The 27172-nt window shown below is 41.3% G+C and overlaps 2 protein-coding genes across 2 annotated transcripts in view; both read right to left on the bottom strand.

Moving 5' to 3' along the window:
• The window catches only part of pitpnab (phosphatidylinositol transfer protein, alpha b), a 14136-nt gene extending 89 nt beyond the window's left edge, over positions 1 to 14047 (bottom strand). The window contains exons 1-13 of the mRNA XM_068600418.1: positions 13925 to 14047; positions 12786 to 13028; positions 7694 to 7724; positions 4697 to 4842; positions 3915 to 4006; positions 3199 to 3206; positions 2845 to 2919; positions 2264 to 2347; positions 2085 to 2162; positions 1246 to 1356; positions 723 to 845; positions 454 to 536; positions 1 to 308 (exon numbers count right to left, since the gene is read on the bottom strand). The exon at positions 1 to 308 is cut by the window's left edge and continues 89 nt beyond it. Of these exons, the coding sequence (XP_068456519.1) occupies positions 489 to 536; positions 723 to 845; positions 1246 to 1356; positions 2085 to 2162; positions 2264 to 2347; positions 2845 to 2919; positions 3199 to 3206; positions 3915 to 4006; positions 4697 to 4842; positions 7694 to 7724; positions 12786 to 12802 (813 nt within the window). The 5' untranslated portion in view covers positions 12803 to 13028; positions 13925 to 14047 and the 3' untranslated portion in view covers positions 1 to 308; positions 454 to 488. The remainder of the gene's footprint in view (positions 309 to 453; positions 537 to 722; positions 846 to 1245; positions 1357 to 2084; positions 2163 to 2263; positions 2348 to 2844; positions 2920 to 3198; positions 3207 to 3914; positions 4007 to 4696; positions 4843 to 7693; positions 7725 to 12785; positions 13029 to 13924) is intronic.
• Positions 14048 to 16064: 2017 nt separating this feature from the next.
• On the bottom strand, positions 16065 to 25574 carry slc43a2b (solute carrier family 43 member 2b). Its single transcript, XM_068600538.1, is given in 14 exon segments — positions 16065 to 16944; positions 17030 to 17153; positions 17307 to 17380; positions 17928 to 18060; positions 18225 to 18369; positions 18958 to 19122; positions 19217 to 19407; positions 19876 to 20009; positions 20243 to 20335; positions 22524 to 22600; positions 22703 to 22758; positions 22912 to 23058; positions 25195 to 25228; positions 25415 to 25574. Coding segments are annotated over 14 exon segments (1695 nt in total). The 3' UTR covers positions 16065 to 16782.
• Positions 25575 to 27172: the final 1598 nt, after the last annotated feature.

Below are 27172 nucleotides of genomic sequence, written 5' to 3'. Positions count from 1 at the left end.
CAGTTTCGGGACTGAGCGAGAGAAAGAGAGGACTGATTGACAAGATCTAAAGTGTTGCTACTGGAGGCCTCAGAGCACTTAATAAGATGAGGACACTGGATGGAAAAACAAAGTATGGATGAGACTCAAGGGAGGTGGGCTATGGTGGAGGAGATCATCTGAAAACTGGGAGTTTACTGGGTCCAGGTCCCTGAAAACCAGATTGTACCGGGGGAGGGAGGGGCAAGGGGGGAGTTGGACCAGCCGGTCAGATGTTGTGTCAGTAATAGACGTAGGATGTGAATCCGCTGGTGTCTGGGTAGTCTGGTCTGAAAGAGACAGAAAAAGGTAAGAGCATACACAAAAAAAACGTTACGCTATGTAAATAAATAATCATACAGGTATGTGTGTACAGACAGACAGTCAAACAAATACTTGAGCTACCATGAAACAAAACAGTAAAGTTCCTTTAACCTGATTAGCAGCAGCATTCACGGTCCAACACAACCTCAGTCCTCGAGAGCCACCATCCCTTTCACTGGGTCCTTCACTCTCATCTGACGCACACGGGACAAACAGACCAGACCCACAAATGTTGGCGTTGAATAATAATTCACATTCTCATTTAAGCGTAAGATTGTCCTCAGAGCCTGTCCTGTTTCAGGATTCTACCACTTTGATAGATTTAATAATTGTAGTTTTACTCATATATCTAATGACTTAGGAAAGCATATTGTTCTCACCTCATCTAGCTCCTTGCGTGTCTCCTCCTCCATGCGACGAATGTCCTCCATGTTCAAGTCAATCCACTTGTCAATCCAGCAGAACAGCTGACGATGGAAGTTAGTGAACAAACGCTTCTCTTGCTGTGAAACAACATGTGAGAATAAAGAGAAAGTCTTATTGTGGTTTGAATAAAGTAAGCTGAATTCTTTAGGCCAAATGATAAAGTCAAGGTGTTTAATTCCATCCTGCTATTCCCAGTTTATCCACTAGAGGCTGGTGCTGCCCATACGTGGTAGTATATAGTAGTGGTGGTACTTTTCCACCGGAACCTCAAGCTAAAAAGCTGTGAGACACTGTATGTACTGTATGCATGCACAGGATATAAAACACACACAGACACAGACACACACACACACACACAACGGAGGTCTGTCCTGCGAGATCATGTTCAACAGTTTGCCAACAATCCCTCCTCAGTAGCGGACGTTGACCTGGGACTACCTAGATGTCATAATATTTTGGTGCACACTGTAAACCCACCTTTTGAATGAAGCTCTCCACTTTATTTTGCAGGCCCCACCACTTGAATTTGACAGTGACTAGTTTGTAGGCACACATGTGTGGGCAGTCTGTCTTCTTAGGAAGTTCCTTCTGCAAGTGTACAAATATACATACAGGGTTTTTTTTTGAAATTGATAACAAAGATTGCTGGGCTATAAAATAAAGAGGTTCAATATGTTTTTATTTCTATGTAGTTTTACAGTCAGTCAGAGCCACAGCTTTAGAAATACTGACGACTTGTGTGTACTTGTTTGCTGACCTGAAATTGTAAAATCTTAATTGAGTAAATACAAATACTGAAACATCCACAAAATGCTACTGGGTAGTTGTGCTAAGGCCCTGACTCACCAGGCCAACGGACGGTTTTGGGCTCAGTGAGCGTCTGTGTTGCTAGTTTATGCAGTGTGTCCCGCCACGTTTGCACTAATCTACTTAGCGGCGACATTTTGGATGTTTTAGCACGAACGAAGAGAAGCAGAACAGAGGAAAGCACACTAACAAATAAAGTTAAGAGGCACACACTAGGCTCCTCTTATTATTTATTTCATTTGATCATTCCAATACACAAATATATTCAGAACAAAATGGACATCTGGAGTGTAAACGGGTAGTTAAACGCTGCTTTGTTTCTTCTTCTGAATGAGGAATAAAGACGGTGATTTTCATCACTGACTAAACATCATAACAAACAAGTATCAAGTTTTTTTTTGCATGTTAATAATTAACAGTATTGTGGTTGGAGTTGTATGTTTATCATGTATTTCAGTGGCTTCAAATGTATCTCAATCAACTGAAAAATTAACAAAAAGACACTGTACCTTCCAGTCTGGTCCTAGAGGGCCTCGTCCTGTCTTCACTGACTTGTACCTGCAAGGGTCCTCCTCTGGTTTGTAGTCCTGGAGAGAGGCAGGAAAAACAGAATGAACAACATGACCGAGGTGACACCAAAACTACGAGATCTAGTCGCTGTAATCGTCTCAATGTTTAATGTTTTCACCTTGGAATCCACTTGACTTCTGTCTGCGATATCAATATAGACTTTATCCACTTTCTTCCAGGTTTCTGCATCCAAACCGTGTACCTGAAACAGCAGCACAGAGCACAGCTGGATACAGGCGCACATCTCTGCAGGCAGCCCACATCCAATAGTGACGGGGTAAAATACAAGTAAAACCATGGATGGGCGACAGATTTCTCTGGTAATTAGTGGAGCTCTTTTTAGTAGTTTTGTATGCTCACTGTTTTTTTTTTAATGAACTTGTTCATTTATATATAGATGCACTGTCCCAAAGTTATTATGGAAGCCATATGAGGAGGGGTTTTGCTAAGTCCTGCACAAGTATTCATAGAGCATTTTTTAATTAAAGGACCAAAACAGACTGAAGTAGAGTGAAATGTTGTCACTAAACATCTTGCATGAGAGAACATGGAAATGTAATATCTACCAATACTGGTATAAAATGAGCACTTCTTTTCCACGTGCATTGTTTTAAGTCATCCCAAAAACATCAAAATAAATAAATACTACTTAAATACATGCATGCACCTCCTCAGATCAATACAGTCTTTACTGATTACATTTTCGAGGTGTCCCGTATCAGGTTTGTGCCATGTCTCAATCTTGATCAGGAAGTTATCTTTCATATACTCGTTCTGCAGAGAAAAAGAGAAATACTCCTGAGTGGTCAGGGAACAGTACAACTACAGAATAAAATGCATACAAGTGAAAAAAAAACATGAATACAATTGACACAGAACAGTCTCTTGCTCTCATACACACACCGACACAAACAGATCCCTGTTGCTGTCGCTGAAATAGTTCACATTTCTTTCTCAACTTCCCGCTTAAGTTGTTGCTTCTATTGGCATCCAAGTTCCCTATATGTGAACACACATGCAATCTGTGAGTGGAAAAGAAAAGAAAATACTTACAGTGATAACTGCAGAGCCAGATGAAAGAAAGCGGAGGAGCAAGCACAGAGAAAGAAATAAAACATTGCAGTTGAGGAACATTTGAGACATGTGGTAGCATTTAGAGTATTGGACAATGTACAGAGGAAGAGGAGGGGAATTGTGCAGCAATATTTGTCAGTGAGTATCTTATGTGTAGATTCAGGTTGTGTCTTTGACTGTCCTGTGTGTTTGTATAAAAGATGGCTGTCTGGCAGCTTCTAGATCGTGTGTGTGTGTGTGTGTGTGTGTGTGTGTGTGTGTGTGTGTGTGTGTGTGTGTGTGTGTGTGTGTGTGTGTGTGTGTGTGTGTGTGATCTCAGCCTCAAAGTCTTGAGTGATTGCACGGCTCTTCTCCCTGGACATGCAGTTAATAATTCAACTACTACTTCAAAGTGACAGAGACCCAGAGACAGTGAGGTTCAAACGCAACGACAATCCCCTTGACAGATCAGCATCTATCTGACCTTTAAGTAATTTGAGTCAACTGTACATTAAAATTTATGTGCATTGCATGATGTCAAAATGTGGGTTTTCAGTTATTTTGGTTGAAGGGGTGCAAGCCTCCTTGATGATTTTAAGTCATTGAAAACTCTCCAGATTTAAAAGATTTGGTTGATTGCACCCTATGAGTCCATGCGTGCGTGCATGTGTGTGTGTGTGTGTGTGTGTGTGTGTGTGTGTGTGTGTGTATTCTACCTGTGCGACAGTATGGGTATGCGTTCCAGGCTTTCTCGTGGATGTTGAGCGCTGAAGCTGGAGCCAACATTCTGACGAATGACGGCACTTTACTGCAAAACAGTGAAGGGAAGACAGTACAGACCAAGGTAAGTTGTATAATATGTTAATTATTCATTATTATGTATTTTTATCAGAAGAGATTAGGTCAAAGTGGTCCAAGTATAGTTCATTAAAAAAAATCAAGATTTGATTTTGATACACAGTGTGATTTAATGGTGATTAGCTTAGCTTAGTTTAGAAGCAGGTGGAAACAGCTAGCACGCAAAACTAAGATATTGAATATGGTAAACATTATACCTGTTTAGCGTCAGCATTTTAGCATGCTAACAATAACATTTAGCTCAGAGCACCACAAAGTGTGGGCCAACAGCTAGCATAACTTAACAGCTCGTCTTATAACTTTGGGCAGAGCCAAGTTCCCCCCTGCTTGCTGTCTTATGCTAAGCTAAGCTGATCTGGTTGCAGGCGGTATTCATATTTAACGTACACACCTTTTAATCTAACTCTTGGTGAGCGAGCAAATAAACAATTTCCGGAAATGTCTGACTATTCTGGGGAAAAGTCATTTTAAACTTACTGAACTGCCCGGAGTGAAAGAGGGAGAATACTTTAAATTGGGATAACAGACTGAAGCGGAGAATTGTCCAAATGGAGAGGAGCCAAGAGATGCAGCCTCGAGCGAGAGATGAATGATGTAGTCTTCCTGAGTGAACTTTTAAATCTGTCGGACAACTGCTTACCTCTGCAAATGGTAAATTTTGTGTGTGTACTGTCCCTTCTCTCCATCTTTCTCGTAGGGCTCATTTTTTAGCACCTCCACTCCTTCTCCTCCACCCGTCTCATTCTTACTGGCCTCGGCTACAGAGTACAGTTGGCCAACCTGGTACTAAAACAGAGAGAAAAAATAGGTTAGAATGAGGAATAAAGTGTGTTTAAAGGTAGAGACAAGCAGTTTCCCCAGTAACATATATATTTTCATCTATTTCAGTCAAAAAAGGTGGATTACTTTTTCCTCTGATCCTTTTCCTGATCTCTACCTTGTCGTTTTCTTGTCCCCGAATCCTCATAATCTGTCCCACACACTCCTGTTCTTGCCCTCATTACCCATCAACATGTTTTTGTTACACCCAGCTTGTTTCCTCAAACTGGGTCCAAACTGTACACTTTCTCCTTATTTCTTCCCTGTCTTTCTCCTATTCCCCATCGTCCTGGTCTCGAGTGTGCAGGCAAGTGTTTAAACACAGGACAATGGCTCCTTTCATTTCTTAATCACCTCTAATCCTCCACATAACCTCTACACAAAGCTGGACCAGAGCGCAGATACATGTACAACATCACAAAGATGAAACAAGTAGATGTAGTCTTTACACATAATTTTCACGGCAGAAGGATTACAGTTATTCTTTCTGTTCTATTGTTCTTTGTGCTTTAGAAGGTTGTATGTATAATCGAACCATGAAAATATTATAGGTCACCTAACACATGTAACAAGCCAACACAATTCCAAGAGAAAACCCCAAAACAATATTGGTCCTAGAATGGATTTTTACTTGAGAAGTGTGTCGTCATTAGTTATGTAGAAGTAATACAACCAGTGTGAGCATCCTGTTTTAATTGAGCAAAACAATAATTCATAAAAGAATAAGTAATAATAACTATGATGTACAAAGATGAGCACAGCCTAACAAAGCATGTCACTATAAACAGTCAATAAAAAAACAAGGTAAAATGTAAAAAACTAAAAATAATAAACTTTCTAAAAATGTACAAATGTACATATGTACTGTGATGAAAACTATTTAAAATAAATAATGAATGAACCGTTTGTTTGAACGTTGAAAGATGGTTCCTCTCTTTTTCTGAATCAAAACCTAACATTGATGTTTTGGAATGCTAACATGTTTTCTATTTAACTCCATCATAACTACAATGTTTTACTATAATAGGGTCCAGAAAGTGTTTGACTAAGCATATGGTGGATTGCTTCACCTTTCAAGACAATGAAATACTCACATCAAATCATCTCCTTTGGATACATCTAATGTTTTTATTGTAACAAATCTTTTAATGTTATTGAACTGTTGAGTAGATTTTCCTCCACAGCCTTTGGTTTTCTGCTTAATTTGAGTGGAGATTTGGACACTCAGGCACTACTGCATCAGTTGTTTAAGCTACCTGAGGACTTTAAGGGTGTTTGGAAGGTGACCAAAGAAAAGCCACTATTCAACTGCTCTTTTCAACCATGACCTTTGGACCTTTTGTGCTCATTTAAAAGGTTATGACTCCACAGGAACAGCAATGAAAGGCAAAAAGACAATGATCCAAAGAACCTTTGCCAAACTGATTCAAATGACCTTCACATTATGTGAACACTAAGATGAAATGAAGATTGAATAATTGTGATCGTGATTGTCTCTGGATTGAATTTCTAGACACCATTTCTAGTGCAGAGCAACAGAGAGACGGCTCCCTCAAGTCAGCTGCAGACACAGCAACTGCTCACTAAATAAATGGGATGCAGGAACAGCAAAGCCTCCTGGGTAACAGTGTTGAACAAATACAATTCAACCTTGCCTTGTGAGGTGAGTCCTTGTTCAGTCATACCAGCATTTCCCTTTCTCACAAAATTAAACACTTTAAGTTACAATCTGCTCCTGGGAAGGAGTTAACCTACAGGTTCATTCAGTAAACCCTTCAGGGGTTTCAACAGCTGGAGCAGCCTCATTCAACAGGTACACCACAATATATATGGATGATGGCTTAAACCTCACCAAAAAGACAGAGAAAGATGAAGCTCCGGAGAGACGTGATTCAAGGGCAGAGGGAGCACACGTGGTTCAAGAGACTAAGGACATTATTCAACTCTATTCAGGCTTTGTGCGTCACAATTTAGTCAAACAACTATCTTTTAGTATGTTGTTCGGCATGTTATTGTGACACTGCATGCTGACCACAACACAATTTCCGGGCTTCCTGCTGAAAGGAAGGAAACCTGCCTAACGTACGTAGAGATATGATTAAAATCTACAGGCTACAAACACACACAGCTAATGAGAATTAACATGTGTAGATCTGAAGCCTCCATGAGCAAGAGGAAATTGCAAGGAGAATGAACCCGAGGGACATGTTTCTCTGTCCACTGCCTCGTGCTGTTGAGTCACGTTTAAAATGAGTGCATGCACAGATCGACAGCAAAAAAGAGGGTGGGATTGGTGTAGAGAGGAAGTGCACGGAAGTAGTTTCAGATGATTCATTTACAATGCAGACCTGAATAGATGCAAACTACAATGGAAGTGAAGATAGCAGGGGACAGAGAGACCCAGAGAGGAAAGAGGACGAGGACAATGAAAGACTGTGCTGACTGCGTCGGTTCACAGCTGGAACCTTCTTTATTTTGATGAAGAGTTTCTCTCACAAGGTGATCCCTGATGCGTTTTCCTACATATGCAAAGAGTACACACATGATACATCGGATACAAAAGGCCTTATGCGTGTGTTAGAGCATGAATATAATCACATGTTAGAGTCCAAAGGCCACTCAAAAAAGAACAGCTTTACTGATGGCAGGCACTTGTGCTTCACTCCTGCGAATACAGCGAACTAAAGAATCAGATAACAAAAGCTAAGCCTTAAGCCATTTTAGCTAACGCACACACACACACACACACACACACACACACACACACACACACACACACACACACACACACACTGAAATATACTGAAATGAAACTTACCTCCTCCACAGAGATAGGAAGAATCACTCGACTAGTAGAGAAGGAAAAAGAAGGGAAGTTACTCAAAGATCACAAGGTGACAGTCAACAACAGGTTTCCTGTACTTGCACAGCATGATTGATTGTGCCTGTGTGACAGAAAAAGTAATCTGTGCTCCTGAATTCCTTATTGGCATTCAAATGGGACATTGATCATGCTTTAATTCTGTAATAACACACTTGTGAAGTGGGTTAGCCTGGAGAACTCTTGTGAGTGACATACTGACAACATAAACTGACATCTTTAAGCGTTCAGCTCCATAGCGGTCTGGACACCAATTATCTGACAAACATGCGTCCTCTCCATGATGCCGTCTCAGAGAACGCTTCAGAGAACACTTTTTCTGCTCTATAAATGTCAAGGCCGTGTTTCTGTTCTTTTGCATGACACATCTTTTATTAACAATTGTATAAGTAAGTCAAGCGTGGGTTCCACACTAAATGGAAAAAAAAGTTCAAGATTCCTGTATTTCACTTTGACCCTCTAACACTGAATCTTTAGGATAAATGATCTATTCTTTACTGTTTGCAGGAGAAAATGAAAATATACTTCACTGAAGCAAGAAAACTATGAGATAAAATGCAAAAACGAAGCTAGTGTTCAGGCTGAGAGATTTTTCTGACAAGGTTTCTATCAAACGTTATGCAGAATATGAGGACATTGATGGGAGTATTTGCTCTTCTGCCTTGTATATTAGGTGTTGTCTGTGGATACTGCTGCTGAAACCATCTTCATTGTGTTCGATACATTCCATAACATTCATGACATCTGATAGCAGCTCTACTGCACCATAAAATTACGTTGGGCAAATGCACTACAACGGCCTAAAACATTTCCATTAGGAGAAATGTGCTGCGGCTTCAGAAAGGATGCCAATTAAAAAACACCAACAATTAAAAAAATCCTATATAAACACAACAGAATTGTGCAAGTGAAGAAAAAGCTTGCTACACAAAGCCAAAACAAGTACAATACAGAAACAATGCAGTCATGAACACACAACCCCCAAAAACAAATGGAGCAGAAATACTAGAGAGAGAGAGAGAGAGAGAGAGAGAGAGAGAGAGAGAGAGAGAGAGAGAGAGAGAGAGAGAGAGAGAGAGAGAGAGACCAGACAAAAGAGTGTTTGTTTTTGATGTGTGAATAAGTTACTTAAACTTAGTAAAGAGGTGACATAAAAGGGTATGCACTACTTTTGCATCTTTATCTTAATCTTTTACGTTAAAATAAATGAGCAACAGATTTACGTATATTATTGGAATAGATGAAGTCCAAAAGTACGTAAGCTGTTCCACTCACGGGTCCACCTAGAGGCCATGAACACTTGTGCTCTGTGACGTGGACCTGCAGCTTTCTGTTGTCTTTTGTTGTGTGTTTGACTTTACATTGTTTCTGTATTTTCAGCGTAATTACTTTTACTCTATTTGTTTTGGCTTCCTGCAGCACTTTTTTTTTTCATTTGCAGCACCGTACTGTTGTGGTATTTGTATTGGCTTTTTGAATGTGTTTTTGAATTGTCATGTTGTTTCTGAAACTGCAGCACATTTCCCCTCATGGAATTGTCAAAGGCTGTTTAACACATTTGGTCCTTTTCAGCCTCTTCCTAAAATAGTGTAAAGTAAGCTGCTGTTAAAAAAGCATACATACACTGTGCATTAATAAAGCTTCTGATTATTCATCCCATTCAGTTTGTGTTCCGTGTTTTATTTTGTATCAAACATTGTTCTGTTTCGCCCCAAATTGAGCTGGCTAACAAATGGCCACATAAGTTGTGCACTACCAACACAATAAAGGCATCCATGCCATGCAGCACTCTTTCAGAAGGAGCCAAGAACACATTTCTTTGTGCACAGTTTGACTGTGTGGCAACTGGCCCAGTGAAACTAAAATGTAAGATAATGATAAAAAACACACAACTAGGAATATGTACTGTACATCGCATGTTGCACTACACAAATGATGCAGCGAAGACGAATGAAAGATACATGAAAAGTAACTCAGTAATCCATTATCAGTGAAGAAGACTACGTAGCACGAGGACACATCTCCTTTTTAATTATGTTCAATTTACATGTATGATGTACGACAGCACAATTTAGTAGCCATTATTATTTAATGAAGAAATTAGTATAAATTAAGAGCAGTGAGAAATGAAAAAAATAGTTTTTCAGTTTGGCAAATTGTAAAATGGTGAATATATTCACAATTTGATGATCCTCATCATATCATATTGCTGGTTACAAGTTATTGTTGATGTTAATGGAGGTGTATCTAAAGCTCTTTTCTAGTCTCCCGACCACTCAAAGTGTTTTAACACTACTTGTCATCTTTCACTCATTCACACACTGATGGGAGGGGCTGAGGTTCCACCTGCCTATCAGGAGAAACTAACATTCACACACACACATTCATACACCGTAGGTACATCTACAGGAGGACTTTGAAGTTAAGTGTCTTGCCCAAGGACACATGGACATGGGCTAGCAGAGCCGGGCATCAAACCGCTGATCCTCTGATTGAAGGGCGGCCACTGAACCACAGTCTGAACCACAGTCAGTGGTCGGATAAAGAGTATGGAGTATATATACAATATTGATGGAAGCAGCAGCTTAAACACACTGCCCTGTCTCCTTCCCCTGACACATTGTGTGCCACATAATGCACATGTACAGTATGCAGCTTTGTGGACGGTTTTGTAACTGTGTGATGTATGCCCAAAATCTGATAATCCCGCATCCCACTCGCTGCTACTGAATGTAATCTGGGTCTGAGTCCCAGCCAGACGTTGGATGGGAGGCCAGATGCTGCAAGGAAGGCAGAGACAGTCTGTAATGTCAAATGACAATATTAAAATAGGATTTAACTTACAGTATCTAAAAACAGATCTCCCAAAATAAGTCTTTTGCATGGCTGAATATGAGGTAAATGTTAAAAAGAGCTACATTGAAATACTTAGAATTTAAGATTAAGTGAAACAAGGACTAAAGTCACCTTACTGTTCTCTCGCTTACTCCCTTTCTCTCTCTCTCTCTCTCTCTCTCTCTCTCTCTCTCTCTCTCTCTCTCTCTTTCTCTCTCTCTCTCTCTCTCTCTCTCTCTCTCTCTCTCTCTCTCTCTCTCTCTCTCTAATCTTCTTGGTCTAAAGGTCTTGACAGAAGGATCAGGTGTCTCTCTGTTGTTCCAGAAAGCAAACACCACTCTTCTCTCCTGCATTGTTCGTCTTTCTTCTTTCTTCTCGTCTTATCCCTTTTTTAGTCTCCTCTTCCTCTGCTTCTTTCCCATTATCTTCATCACACCACACATTTGTACCATGGCTCGTGTAACATTGTACACCTGCCAAAGCTCATGGAATAGGAGAAAAAGTGTAGTGATTTAGGTCAGTACAGCAGTACAAAGTTAAAAAAAACTGTCTGTACAGCAGTACATTGATTAATTAACTGTGTCTTGACCCCATGCATCTGTGTGTTTGTGTGTGTGTGCGTGCGTGTGCGTGTGCATGTGTGTGTGTGGGGGTGTTTTCATGTGCAAGTCTCTTTGTGTGCCTGTGTGTTGACAGCGTGTAGAAGTGCATTTAGCATTTAATCGTGACCGATTTAATTAATTTCCAGGCAGACTGCTGAGACCCAGACTCTCCCTAATCACTTCGGATCTTTAGCCATGCCATCATTCTTATCCTGAGCTTTTTTTATATGATGCTGGGCCATTAATTGATTGAATACATTTATTGAGAAATCAAGACAATAATGAGTTTTGATTCATGTATATCCATTTAAGCCAGACTCTGATCAATCTAGATTTCTCAAGATCAGAGTGTTATTTTCAGGCTGAAGCTCCCAATAGCTGAACATGTGTGCCATGTACATTACAGCGGAGCTCTGACCTTGCCATGCGATTGTGCAATAAACAATTCAAACGCATACATTTTATACATACATATATTTATATATTTCGTAGAAAAGAGCATGCAAAATCATTTAAAATTATACTGTAACACACTTAACATGGAAGAAACCAGGCTGGTGATTTTTTTTTAATGTGGGTCACTTGCTCATAAAAGTCTGGTGCACAAGCTAACACTAGTTAAGAGCATGAAAATGAAGGAACCGCTCCACTGTCTGAAGTCTACAGCCATGACTAATATCTGATTTCATAACTCTCATTATTATCCCAATGCATCTGCAATCCATTGGTCTTCCTCTCATACCAACCACCAGCTGATTCTGAATAGGCCTCAGTTATCCAGAACACTCAAGCCTGCAAAAGCAATGTGTTAAAGTAGGCTAACGTGTGAAAAAAAAAACCGGAATCTTTCTGTCTGCATGCAGACTCCCACTTGATGTGCCAACCCGTCCCCTCGGCCCAGCTGTCAAATTCTCAGAATTGACCGGTGCGTCAAAACCTTGCCATTTGCTGCTGTTTTTTTTTTTTTTTTGTGCCAATAAAGGCATTGCAACCAGCTCCCTTATACCTGCCCACTCCCAGCCCGTTACCCCACCCGGGGATCCCTCTACACCTCGCCATCTCCATTCCTCCAGAGGTAAATGCCGGAATGCTCCATCAGTCGTTTCACCTTCACCGCGCATCAATAACATGGCCACAGCGGCTTACAGGGATGAACGCTGGCACGGCGCGGCTTACACCAGCCATTTGTCCCCCAGCACCACCACTCCTATAGAGCATCCGTCATTTTAGCACCACAGCAAAGGACGTTTAGCCTTCCGATTTCAAATGAGGGAACGTGATGCGAAATGTGAAGGGCACAGCCATGCATGCGCCGGTTGCTGGTGCATCGACAGCCTCTGCATCTACTTTTCTACCCCTTGGTTTATTCTGGTGGGTGATGGGGTGTCGCATGCATGGAAATGATGACGGACACGGGAATCGAGCAGATACGGGATGTCGACATCCTCCTGGCCGCACTCTTGTAATTCCACTCTCAGGCGACCGGCCACAATGTCAGCGCTGCGAAACCTGGACGGATAAACGCGCGCACATCCTCGGCTCTCTCTCTCTCACACACACACACACTCACACATGCACACACAGTTACTTACAATTCCTTTATGAGCATTTTTTTGGCGGTATGTTATGTCCTATATCCAAGAGGGGAGCAGCTCAATACAGGTCCAGAAACAGGGTCGATCCCTCCCTCCGTTGGTCTCTTCTTTCTCCGCTTGCTTCTCTCCCACCTCTCCCCCTCTATGTCATTCTACCTCCACAGTCGCTTATTTTCTTCAAATTCACTTCCTGGTCGGGGCCGCGGCGCGGCGGTGCTGTTGCGCGCAGAGCAGCGAGGCCTGTGCAGAGCAGACCACACAGAAAAGGATGCTTCACCAGAGGGTAGTTTGTGGACGTGGTGGTGGGTCTATACAGCCTCGACGTAATTACTGAAAGAGACTAATTGAGCAATCCAATTTTCGAGATAGATCATAAGTAAATATGCTTGACGTTATCAATGCAGAGCTTGTAAAAATCTAATCTAATGCTGCTAATGTTGGAAAAGCTCAGCCTGCAACAAAAAAAACAGACGTTTTTATTTTTTTTAAAAATTTTTTTACAAATATGTTATTTAAAAAACAATTCAAAAAAGTTTTAAATCAAAGACTCGCTAAAGATGAAACAAAATTGAGTTCCCCCATGCAGGAATACACTCTGCTTAATTATATATTCGAACTTGATGTAAGGACATCGCTCACACTCAAAAAACAAATCTGTAATAATCCTTTCCAGGAGGGTCAAGACAGCAGCACCAGATCCTAAAACATATAAAACAAATATAAACAGACTTAGCTCTGATCTGAACCCTCTCTCTTCACAGTGTGCTCCACCATCTGCGTCATCGCAATCATGGTGACGTAGAAGCGTGGTCGTTCAAGATCAGAGTATATAAAGAGTTGACACGGGGACCACCACCGCTGGCACAGGCGCACGGTGCGTCAGCTATAAGCCCTTTAAACAAAGTCCCTGCATCTAATGTGATTATCTGCCTCCAGAAATTCCCAAACCCACTCCTGTCCACTAGATAGCCGAGCTGCCATGATGACTGGCATTATGTTTTACGCTAAAAACATTTCTGTCGGTGTACTTCCAATAACGATCACATACATGTAGCCTAAATGCGTTAGAAGAGGAAATCGTGAAAGCCAGTCTGTGCAGTCATCCTCATAAATCCACGAAGGAATCGCAGGCTGACCTGTTATATTGTCAAGGACCCCTGGAGGTCCCCTGCATGGGCAGCTTTGGTCCACCACCCACGGGTCTATAAGATTGTGTTGGCACGTGACGCGATGACAAGGAATCACAGGTCCCTAATCCAGCCCCGCGTCCCGGAGATCGCAGGATGTGAGTGAGTGCGTGTGTGAGTCTAAAATTATATAACATCGCACTGCTGCTGTATTTATAGCGCATCTGTATCCGCCTGCCAACATCCGCTTATCATTCCTCTGTCTTCTCATCTGTATAGGACCCTTTATCCCTCCTGGAATAAATGTGCAATGAAGGTGCATCCATCTATCTATCTATCTATCTATCTATCTATCTATCTATCTATCTATCTATCTATCTATCTATCTATCTATCTATCTATCTATCTATCGATCTATCTATCTATCTATCTGTCTATCTGTCTATCTATCTATCTGTCTATCTGTCTATCTATCTATCTGTCTATCTGTCTATCTATCTATCTATCTATCTATCTATCTATCTATCTATCTATCTATCTATCTATCTATCTATCTATCTATCTATCTGTCTGTCTATCTGTCTATCTATCTATCTATCTATCTATCTATCTATCTATCTATCTATCTATCTATCTATCTATCTATCTATCTATCTATCTGTCTGTCTGTCTGTCTGTCTATCTATCTGCCTACTACTTGCTTCTCAGTGACTTTATCGGGCAGTGGTCTCATGTTGCCGTATTGAACTGTGTACCTGAACACACCACAGGGGTCGGTCAGCCAACAAACAGTTGCAGCAGCAGCAGGCCAGCAGAGCTCCAGGAGCCACTGTCTCTGATGTGAGTGACGTTCTCAGGTGACAGGATGGGCTGGGGTGTCAAGGGACAAGGGATAATCATCTGCTGGAGTGGAATCAGATGCTGGAGTGCAGTGTTGACAGACTTGGTAAAACCAAACATGTAGTAAGTGTTTCGGGAACATCTGGTGGAAATCAGAATCACTGAGTAATCTCACCTCCAAACAAGCTTCCCGGGGGACATGTAGTCAGGAGACACCCGGACTTGCTCTTACGGTAAACACTGTTGTTAGAGCAGATCAGTATTTGGCATGCGGGTAATTTCTGGATGAATACAACATATATATGAAAAATGTGTTGACATCTTTGTAGGTTCGGCTAGAATGTTTGTGGCTCCAGTGTCTGTTCTTTGTCAGTGTGTCTTAAGTCCTGTTGTTTCTTTATGGAAAGAAATCTGCAGAAAGTGATTGTAATTCTGTTGCAATTAAGCTTATAATAAGGCAGACACCTTCCACTTTCTTCATCATAGCGTTCAAAAACAGGCTGCCAATACTGACCTCTGTTGGTTGGTTTCACAACAACCTAAATACTCAATCAGCTGCATATTTGTTCCATTGTTTTTTTTTCTCCCTTTCAGAAACAGAAAAAAAAAATCATGCATCCTTAACAGATGAAAAAAAGGAATCAATACCTGGGTTGAGATCTAATATATGTCATTGCACTCAGTAAGTGAGTGTTACATGTCTGCGACCGCAAGTAAAGATTACACAAATAAATAAAGTAATTTAATTTAGCCTGGTGAGCAGTAAAAGAAAATATGAACAAAATTTAAAGAGATCAACTCATCTTTATTAACTCCCAAAAATGCATAAATTTTCAAAAAGGAACGCTTGCACAATACAATATCTCATTATCTTCAGCTGTAGAAGAAAAAGTGAACAAGTATGATCAGACATATTACAGCACAGCATGATTTAAATACGGAATGAAAAGTGAACGTAAAATAAAATAAATAAACGTAAGAAGGTAGGAGGAGCCCAAAAATGAAAGTGGTCCTATTTCTCAAGAGGCATCAGGAGAGAAGTGTTTACTGTAAAGAGGTTAATAGGGTGTAAAGTGCTGAACAGTATTGGTGAATCATGACGATGATGAGTTTATGGATACACTGCATGGAAACCATGATGGGAAACTATATTTACTGATATGCAAATCTTTTCTTTTACATAAACATATATTCACAATGCAATTCTAGTAAACTTAACATATAAAAAAAGAAAGCAAGAAATAAAATAAATACTTCTTAACGTACATGAACATTTTTCTTTTAGCAAAACATTAGATTGACGCCCATCTTTAAAAATGCAGCCTTAAAAACGCTGACATTCATCCATATACAGTATATTCTAGGCTACAGCCGTTTTAGACTATAATAAGATGTTAGAACTGGTAAAAAAAAAAAAAAAAGAAAACAATCCAGCCTTGTAATCAATCATGATGAGTCTCTTTAAAACGTCAACAATAAGGTTCTTCTCTACTTCCTGTCGCTCATTAATGCCATGTAGTCCACACTTACCTTCCGCCATCTATCAAAATCCAGCTGATGATATAACGTTAACATACAAGAAAATAACTAATAATGGTGAGGTAATTTTGAGGGTGACGTTTAGTAGTCTTGATGCTGTCGCAGGGAGGATGTTCATGAGCTAAACAAACTCTTCTTTTCTGTTCATTTGGGGAATATTCAAATAGTCACATGTGGAACGGATTTGCGCTGAGAGGAGGGAATAAAAAGAAAAGTCACAGGATTTGGGGGAGATACAGAGGGCTCATGCCTCTTTCCTTTCACAGTCTTTCCTCTTGTTTTTTCTTTTTCCCTCCGCGTTTCACTTTCTTCCTTATCAACTGTCCAACTGTGACAACCGCAGCATCAGTTTATCTCGTTTCAGAGTTTGGAAAAATGACACGACAGTCTGTTTGCATGTGTGTGCACTCGGGACCTATAACAATTACACAGTAGGTTTAAATGTCTTATTCTAAATAGTTGCTCCATTTCTCTGCATTGATTTTTCTCTAGACGTAGGCCTCAGGGATGTCAGAGCCATTGATTTTCATGTAGATGTTAGCATTGTCCTTCTTTTGCTGATGCTGTTTGTCCAGCGTCCGTCTGTAGCAGATCAAGTAGAGAGGCAGCAAGAAGCCCAGCATGCTGAGACCAAGGAGTCCAATATTGACCTGAGGGATAACATCAGAATTAGCCACGTTCGATGGTTTGATTCGTGAGAGTTTAGAGTGTGTGCATGTGTGTGTGCATTCATACCCAGAATGGGTCTCCCTCCAAGGGTCCCATCATAGCCAGAAACAGGGGTTGCTGCAGTAGAGCAAACACAGCACTGACCAGAGACTGCATGCCTGTTAGACTTCCAAACTGTGAGGAGGGATACCTGCAGAGACAGAAGCAGAGCATTTAGTTTCTCAGCTGGAAGCTGCATCCACCTACAGGAGACAAAGGTGGTGATGATGATGATAATGATGATGAGGATGATGATAATGTGTATTTGTGGGTGATGTGAGTTCAGAAGCACATCGAGACTTACACAGCAGCATAGAGGCCCCCAACTGCTGAGTGAAGGAATCCTCTCACCACCGTATGTAAGACAAATGACACAATCTGTGGAAAAGATGAAAGTAGAAGAGTTCAATACTCATAATCATTTAGGCCATTATTGTCAGTCAGTTCATACAGGTCTTAAAAGAATATTAGTGGGGAAATTTGCAGGATTGATGAGAAGATAAATGCCACTTTCATGTCTTCTATCCAATAAATATGAAGCTACAGCCAGCAGTCGGTTAGCTTAGATTAGCATAAAGACAAAAAACAGGGAAAACAACTAGCATGGCTATGTCCAAACGTAAATCACCAGCCCTCTAAAACTCACCACTTAACTCATTATGGCTTATTTATTTAATCTTGCTAAGCATGCTACGCTACAATAGCTGTCTCCTGGTCGTTGGAGTCAGGCTTGCTTGTTCCCCCGTGTCCTGTTGTAATAATACATTAACGGTATTTAGCAATCACTGTAAAACAATTAAGGATTCAATTGAATAAAACACCACAAATGAAATAATATGGTTGTTAAATGACAGCTAGCATGTTGTCTAGCTGAAGCACTGTGAAGGCCTGTTTGAATCTCTGACAGCTGAAGAGGACCACTCACCTGCACAGGGAGGTTGGGCACCAGGCAAGTGATCCCAAATCCCACTAAAAGGATGTTTGTGAGGAGGAATGCTCGCAAGGCATTGGTCACCTTCTGGGTTTTTTTGTCTCTGCGCTTAATCTTTTTCTCCCTCCTTGTGAAAACCATCAAGAAAGAGAGGTCAGATTAAACAGGCACTGGTATTGCAACTTTATTTCACAATGGAGGTTATTTCTTGGTTGTTTTCCTTAAATAGACATTGCATTGCCACAATGTCCGAAGCTATAAATGGAAAGGATTTGAGGCAGTCTAAGGCACAAGTTGACTCACTTGCTGCTGGGCTTCTTTTCCTCCTCTCCATCGTCACAGTCCTTTAGCTTCCAGTCCATGATCTGACCAATCACAGGAGTGGTCATCAGGCAAAGCAGCTGCAGTATGCCAAAGATGGAGGAGTACAAACCCACTGAGAGAAGGGTCAGATTTAAGCAAAAAAAGAGAGTTCAATGAGCATTAGAAAATTGAGAACAAATAAGAAAGGGGAAGTTATTAGAGGAAAGGTTAAAACTGACATATATTGAGGGGTAGGACCTTTTTATACCTGGTTAATGATTATGATGGCACAGACTGTACAGGAACAAAACTAGTTAATGAGTACAACGAATGGTACCTGGCAGTTTCAGGTGAAAGCTGAATGACAGCTGAAGGACTCTGTTATTAACATGGCAAACGGGCAAGGTCAAACAAAGGTCAAATGAAATAACAGCACAAGCTATGAAAAAGCCAGGGAGTAGTGTTAGTGGATTTAGGACTCAAAGTTAAATTCTAATTGTAGTTAATAATCTAATGTTTGAGCGACCTACTGATGCAAGCTTTTATTCTTACCAACTTCCATTCTTTCCACTGAAAATACAATTAAAACCCTTGTAAGTTCAGCTGCTTTAAAAGTCATGAAGCACACTAGTAACAACTTGATTCAATGAAAGACAAATAAAACAATCAGCGTTCATATTTGTCTCTGAACACAGACGGAAAGGCACTTAAAACAAAATGCCGAGCCACTGACCTTTGTTGAGGTCTCCATCACTGAGTGACTCCAGAACGCTGTTCATGGCCCCCATGTAGAACAAGAGACGGAGCTGAGTGACGGACATGGTCACCAGGCTGAGCAGGAAGATTGGGCTGATGATGGTTTTTAAGAATGACTGGGCTGCAGGGGAGAAACAGGAATGAAACAGAGGTAAACAATATGCATTTGGGCGAGAGGAGCAAAAAGAAGAGGTCAAAGATAGGGTTTGACTCCTTACACTCTTCATTTGTATTGCTATTCATTTCCAGGTCCATTGTAGAGAGGCACAGCTTGTTTCCATCCTTAGTGGTCAGCTCCTTCTGCTTCAGGTTGTCGCCCACACTTAGACGACGTCCCACTGTGGTGACTTGGTTATAGAACTGCTTCCCTGTGATTTTATGGTCGAAGCCCAGCCAGCTGAACTTGATCTTCACGCTGAGAAAGCAGAGGAGGAGAAGGAGATGAAGAGAATAAAAGAGAATGTGCGTCAAAGAAAATGTGTAAGGGAGGACAGAGGTATGTAACAAGGGAGAACCTCATGGACAAGTATACATGTGTCAAAATAAATACAAAGTAATTATCATGAATAGAAAATGGTGACATACAGGTAACATGCATATGCCCTGTGTGAAAGTGTTTCACTGAATAAGCAAGTCAAAAGTGTGATTCAAATTAATAATCATTTTCCACAGGGATGAGTACAGTTGACAAGTGTGATTGTCAGCAGTTAGACCTTAACCTGCAGCATCAGCCTACAATACATATTTTGCACGTTACATAACTAAAGTCAATGGTGTTGAGTACTCCATATACTTTGGACCACATAGTTTACGAGAATGTCCTTTGGTTTATAGATGTGCAGACATATATACATGTACATATACATATATCTGTGGTAATAACCTGTAGTCCATGTCTTCGGGTCCTGGGAAAGGCTCCATTGGCCAGTTCAAGAAGCAGTTCAAGAAGACCAATCCAGAACATGCAGCCCACACCACCAGGATAGTAATGAAAGTTACGCCGAGGTCGTAGATCACCTGTGCACATCAGACCATAACCAATAAACACAAAAAAATGTTGGCTAAGAGTAGAAGCTAAATGTGGCTGCACATTGCATTCAAGAGGTAAAGCAGTTCATGCAAAATACAAGAATTTGGCAAACAATTCTAGGACGAAAAAAAAGATTCATATGGGGAGAGGTGAAAAACGGATGATTATAAGTGTAAGTACAGATGTGTAGATGTGTGCAAGCTGATTCAGTGTTTGTTACCTTGACACCAGGGAAGGTGACAGCGGAGGAGGCATAGGAGCCAATCATCAGAGCGATGAAGGTGGAACGGAGGTCTCCAAACATGTTAGGTAGCTAAAGGGAAAGAAAAAGAGACAGGAAAAGAGATTTCATCACAGCCTGTCCTTTTAATACTCGCAATGTCATTGTATAAGCTATACGCAAAATGAGAGACATTACATTGTGTATATAAGTATGAAAGTTAAACCATCCTCTGCCAAGATCATGGGGATCTCAGATGCGCGAGGACAAATTGGGGACACTATGAGGATGGGGCCTTTTGACACTAAGGTCAAAGTGGACAGTGGGAACCAATTAGCATGCAGACATCAGAGGAAGTGAAACACAACCGAGTGACATAAAACACGAGTAACAGCAATATAAAACAGCATCACATAACAAACGTCCACCCACACAACATCAACGCAACATGGTGACAGAGGTGAGGGGACATTTCCTCTGTCTTTTACATGCTTTACTCCCATTTGAGGACAGAGAAAGGAGAGCTGGAATTAGAAACACGAGAGACAGTGGGTGGCCAAGCAGTATATGTTTGTGTGTGTACTAAATTGGGTATTAAGTATGCATATTAAAACACCCAATATTTCATTGCAGTCTCTCAAAGATAAATTGGGGTAAAACTGCTCTAATAGGGGTTTAAACATAACAGACATTAGCGGCTGCTGGACAAATGTGAAAGGAAAAGGTGACCTGACAACCGCTGCGAGCAGCTGATTATTAACACCTGTCAGCTGAGACTGATTGCAGTATGATGCAGTCATGATCAAAGAGTCAAGGAGCAGCACATAGGCTAATGATTAACCCAACATTGAGTGTTTCAAGTATTGTATATCAGGTTGTGGGGGAGATGGAGCCAAAGGTGGTTTCAGTGTAATGTAAGATGTGGTTTAATACGGATGGGGGCCTCAAATACAAAAGAGCAAACAAAGCCTACACTATGGTTTAACTACATCACTGACATTCAGGTCTGTGGCAACAACCAATGATATATTCAGGTAGATGCAACCACATGGAAGATGTACTTCACCATAAAAGCCTGTGGTAGCATAGAAAAGGGACATTTATTGGGGGGATTTCCTGGAATAGAGCCCCTTTCTAGTGAACAGCATCACCATGGTACGGCCCAGGACTCCTGTGTGAGTCCCGTAAGACTGTACTGATGACAAGGGGATGGAACAGTGAGAGAAGGAACAGCAGGGAAAGAATGCAAATGAATGGTAAAGGGTGGGTTCCTAAAGAGCTGTTTTGTCCTCGTGCATTTTTGGTTCTACATTAACTGCTCTCAACTCAACTGTTGAGGGGTCAAGTTGGCATTGTGGGCAAAGAAGGCTCCAAGTTTAAATAAGATTATTAAATTAAAAAGAATGATATCTCGGGTCCTGCTGTATCAATGTTGATTCTGACAATGTTATAGGAACTTAATACTCTTTAAATTCCCTGTGAACACAAAATAAGAAACTCTAAAGGCAAAGCATAGGAAGATAGCAAACCAATATAATAACAGAGTGTTGATATCTTATATGATTATATTTCTGATTTTTAATCCTTCTTTTACTTTTATAGCATCTGAAACTGCAAGTTAGAGCTGGAAAGTAGTTCTCCCCTGCAGCTTCATTATTCAATTGAGGGATACTGCACTGCTACTTTTTACATGATGAGTGTCTTGTTGTGTGTGTACATTACATTACATTTAGCTAACGCTTTTATCAAACGGCTTACATTTTTGCTCGATACAACGTAGACACAGCAACGGGGAGCAATTAGGGGTTAAGTGTCTTGCTCAAGGACACATTAACATGGACTAGCAGAGCTGGGGTTCGAACCACCTTTTTCATAGTAGATTCCCACATTATAGTGTGCCCATGTGTTTGTGAAATAAAAGAAAGACAGAGCGATGAGCAGCTCCAACACCCAGCAGTTGCTATGATGTTCTTGCTGAAGCAAAATAATAGATGCAGCAGAAAGTGATAATGAACCATCGAGTAACTCCCTGTCTCCCAATAAACCCTCTCCGCCCCCTCCTGCTAGGAACACAGAGTGCAGTGTAAGAAGCCAGAAAAACAGAATGCCAGACAAGAGGGGAGGAGAGTGTGAGCGGGCAAGGAGCCAGCAAACTATTATAACAGAGCACTAACAGCCACACAAAGACCTATGATAGAAAATATATATCTAGACAAGCACGATGCAGTGGGTGCAGAGGCTCTGCAGCAGGAGAAGAACATGTAACTGGGAACACACTTACTGTGAGAGAGGTGAAGGTCATGCACATGCCCCCAAAGCCATTAAATGTCAGGGCAATGAAGATAAGGACAGAGAGTTCTGCAAAAGACACAGAGGTTAGCTTACAACTGACTCTGGCAACAACTACAGTAAACAAAAAAACAAAAGATTAAGACATGAGAATGCTTCAGGCCAACTCACCATTTGGATTGTAGGATCCATAAGCAATCAGTAGACAGGACAATCCAAAACATGTGCTGGAAATACATGAAAATGACCATTTAGGTTCAAGCCTATATTGACAATTCCATTTTGTTTCTTAAGAGTTGACATATTCTCAAAACAACGGAAATGTTCACAGACATGAAAGGAAGTAGCATCACAGCTGGATTCTTGTCTCCTTTGCTTACCTGCCCAGCAGTCGTAGCTTGCGAGGTCCATATTTATCCATGACGATCCCCAGTGGCAGTGTGATGGCCGAGAGCAAGAAGGAGCCCACTGTGAACGCCAGGTTCAGCATCTCATCCTGTTCTTTACAAATCAGCCAGCCGTTCATCGTCAGGGGCCCATCCATAGGGACCAGGGGCCTCATCTCCACTCCATCACCCAGGCCGACCATGCCACCCTCACTTTCATAGTAGTCAGCATATTCATCGGGTGTGGGCGTTGCTAGGGGTAGGGACAGATTGTAGCTGGAACTGTTGAACCCTGGAGATCATGACGACAGAAGGTAAACGATAAGTTGTGTGAAAGTCTAATTTAGTGTTACTGGTACACAAAAATATCATCCGCGAATGTTGACTGGCGCAAAAATACACATGACTGTGTTAAATTGAGTTCAGCTGGGTGCTCTTGTAGATGGTTTAATGTATGGGAACCTGTGTCTCTTCTTGTCACACAGAGTAAATCTGAAGGTGCCTGTTCTCCTTATTCACAGGGTCCCAATACACTTACACATTGTGGCTACACGTGCACTGAACATGTGCTTGTTATAACTAGAAACCTATGTGTATCATCATATAAGGGGCAGAAGCAAAACAAGTATTGGAAACCAACCGGTAGACCCACAGAAAGATTTGATTAGCAAGTTAGAAAGCATGCAGGGATCAAATGTGCTAAGCTGGCACCTGGCAATAAACTTCACATTATCATCATAACCTGCATTAAGATAAAGGTACAAAAGTCCAGGAAAGGTCCATGTGAGGAAGAAATGGAAGCGTCAGTTTGGGTATTTATTGGGCTGATCGTTATTGGATTACAGTCCTTTCTGGTTTCTGCCCCCATTCACACCTCCATCTTTGTCATCACAGGAGGCAAGTACACCATGACATGCTTCATAATGTCTTTGAGTATATAGAAAAAGGGCTATAAAAAAGATAAGTATGATTATTATTGAAACAAAGTGTCAAAGGCTACTTCAGGAAAGCAGATCATACGAGTATTAGTCTGCGCGTGCACATACTTGTTATTTTTGGCTGAAAAAAGACCGGATTGGGCAGCATGCTACCAAACGAACAGACTGTGATGACCTTTGTTTCTCTTCGGTGGTGACTCATGACCACTGACGCACCCACATAACATACAGCTTTCACCATCTCAAATATGCCTGCTGCATGTGCACAAAAGCCTAATCTACGCTGCTTCATCATCATCTTTTTTTTTTAGCCACCATCTTGTTTTAACTGTCAACCCCACCAGTTGTTTAATTTATACTATTCATCACTTTTCTATCAGTCTTCTCCTCCCTTCCTTTCCTTTATCAGTGGACTTTCAACGTCATAAAATCTATCCTTCTATCACATGTCACATGCCCGAAAAGAGCTGAGCTGGTGCTGCGGTTGTCTCCCTCTTACATCATCAGAGAGAGATAAGCTCTCCAGGAAGTAACCCCTCAGGCGCGGATGCTCATTAGCGGTGAGTCTGCTTCTCAGCCTCACAGCTGACATGACTGGAATTATCCTTGAGTAATTGTAAGGTCTGTGGTCAAATGTTAGACTACTACAAGGATGCAGAATAAGCTTAAATACCAAATAAAAAAAGAATCACTTACAATTACAGATTAATAGGAAGACTGTAAGAGTTGGAAATACCTCATTTTATAATCACCAGCCAGGATCATTGTGTAATCTCACTAGTGAGAGGGGAAAACTGAATGCAACTCATAGTTTAGTGTTTGGACATGGGCATGACACAGTGTCACCAGAGGTCCAAAGGAAAAGTGTGTCCTGATTCCTCTTTCAGTTCCCTTTTGCTTACTCTTGTCTATAAGACCTGACTGGGGCCATTGTGTGCATCAATTCCACCTTTGTACTTAAAAACACAAAGCACCTCCCTGACTTTGCTCAAAGTGAGGGATGAGGAGAAAAAGAGTAGACGGAGGGCCGAGGGCAATAGGACAGATGATCTAGTCCGTCACTGGTTTATCAGATCCATCTCTCAATCAGTCTGCTGCCGGGACTTCAATTTAGTTGGAGCCGCTGAAAGTTAAAGCTCTCAAAGGGGTAAGTAGAGTCTTTATGAGACACTAGAGCCTTATACTATTTAACTTTGGATCATTCTGTCAACTCGACAAACCCCTGCTCCCTCTTTAATTTAACTGGTCAGGTTTAATCTCCTGAGTCCCAAAACACCTATTCTTCTCAGAGAATAGAGGAGGCAAAAAAGGCGGCAGTGTTAAGTTACATCTATTGAATAAAAACGTGCTCCCTTTGCCGGAATTCACAATGACTCTGACTGTCGAGGCACCCCTCATCACCAATCCTTATTTTAACATGAAGACAGATGTTCAAGACTATTCACTTTTCCTAAAGAGCAAAATATACTATCAGGACAAAGTAAGGCAAAGTTCTGGGAAGTATAATGGATCAAATGACAGACACATATTGTGACGTAAATTCAACAGTTGTGACTCACCTTCTTCGTTGCAAAGGTAAGAGTAGAAGCCTTCGGACTTGAGCATGATGAGGAGTGATCCCCATCCCAGCAGCACGGCGGAGAAGAGCAGATTCTCAATGATTGAAGTCACTGCCATCCACCAGCGCCTGGCGAACGCCGTGGCCAGTGTCGGAGGCATGGTTGAGGGATATAAATTAGGGAGAGAGGGGCGAAGAAGCAGAGGAGAGAAGTGTAGAGTGTAGATAGAGAAAGATCATGAAAGAGGAAGGAAAAGTGCAGACAGAGCCTCCCCGAATGACGCTCAGGATGAAGGATCACTGATCACTTATCTGTAAAGGGAAAGGCACAAGAGGAGGGGGAGGTTTTTTAGCCTATCACTGCAGTTACTGAAGGACAGAGAGGTTCAGTTTTTAGAAGATCACAAGATAAAAAAGCACTCAACTTTGAACCTAACTGAAGATAACTGAGGAAATAAAACTGTTACATCTGAAGAACACAACTTTTTTTGGATTAATTGAAAGTCTCCCTTCTTATTAGACACAGAGTAATAGAAGTTGCTAACAACGAATGGCGAATGATTAACTCTCCTGCTAGTACAAAGATCATAGCATCACTGTGCTGCAGCAGGGACAAAGAGCTTACATCACATCATGGGCCCTAACAACTTTAGCATCCGTGGTGGCATCACAGAGATTCTGCTGTTTGTTCAAAAAGGCAAACTGGTCTAAACTGGACTCTCAGAGAAAAATGGGGCTTTCTCCCAGCTCTCTGACCCTATGGCCCCTCTCGCTCACTGCACAAAAACTAAAATGTCTCAGGCCCATCCAACCGCAACCCTGCAATTACTTTGGTGCATCCAAAACAGAAAGGAGCTGCCAGACAAACCATAAACTAATCAGCTCTCACAGCCAATCTCTCTCTCTCCCTCTCTCTCTCTCTCTCTCTCTCTCTCTCTCTCTCTCTCTCTCTCTCTCTCTCTCTCTCTCTCCCTCTCTCTCTCTCTCTCTCTCTCTCTCTCTCTCTCTCTCTCTCTCTCTCTCTCTCTCTCCTCTCTCTCTCTCTCTCTCTCTCTCTCTCTCTCTCTCTCTCTCTCTCTCTCTCTCTCTCTCTCTCTACTGTACATCTCACCCACACACAATCTGCTCCACCAGTACGATCAAATTGACTGCAGATCACATGGGAATTAAAAAAGCTAGACAACATATCATAACCATGCCTGATAGCCTCTTGCTGTATATACTGTCTCATTTAACTAAATAACATGTTTCTACAATGCTCTTCAATAAAAAAAAAAGTAAATTACAGGTATACAACATGTGCAGACTAATTACACAAGTCCCTACCTCTCCCGAGTGAAACCATCAGCTCCAAACAATGACCATTTGTGAGACGCTACATTTATACAGACAGGCTCTTCACGTGGCGCCTCCTCCTGACCATTGACTGCCTGATGTCTGCACCTCTCGGCCAACCAGCGCTCGACAACGTTGTTTGATCTATAAAAATTGGGTATTGAATAGGGGTCTAGAGGGAGGCCGACTGACAATATTTTTCAAATTCTCTGAAAAAAAGTCTGTATTAATAAAACATATTATTATAGCTTGATTTGATCAAAGTCATTGTGCAATATGAAAGTGCTCTTGGTGAGTAGAAACAAATGAATCAAACAAAAGTCTGGTAGAAAAACAGAATGGACTTCTGTAGATAAAGGTGCGTGGTGTCTATCAATAGTTGGCTGGGAAAATAACGATATTGATAGAGTGAAAGACTGGAGCA

Source organism: Clinocottus analis, unplaced genomic scaffold, assembly GCF_023055335.1.
Source record: "Clinocottus analis isolate CAN_PGR_092001 unplaced genomic scaffold, fCliAna1.0.p SCAF_5, whole genome shotgun sequence".
In the NCBI taxonomy this organism is placed as follows: domain Eukaryota; kingdom Metazoa; phylum Chordata; class Actinopteri; order Perciformes; family Cottidae; genus Clinocottus; species Clinocottus analis.
Note: the sequence above shows the minus strand (reverse complement) of the source record. Positions and strands in the feature narration are given on the sequence as shown.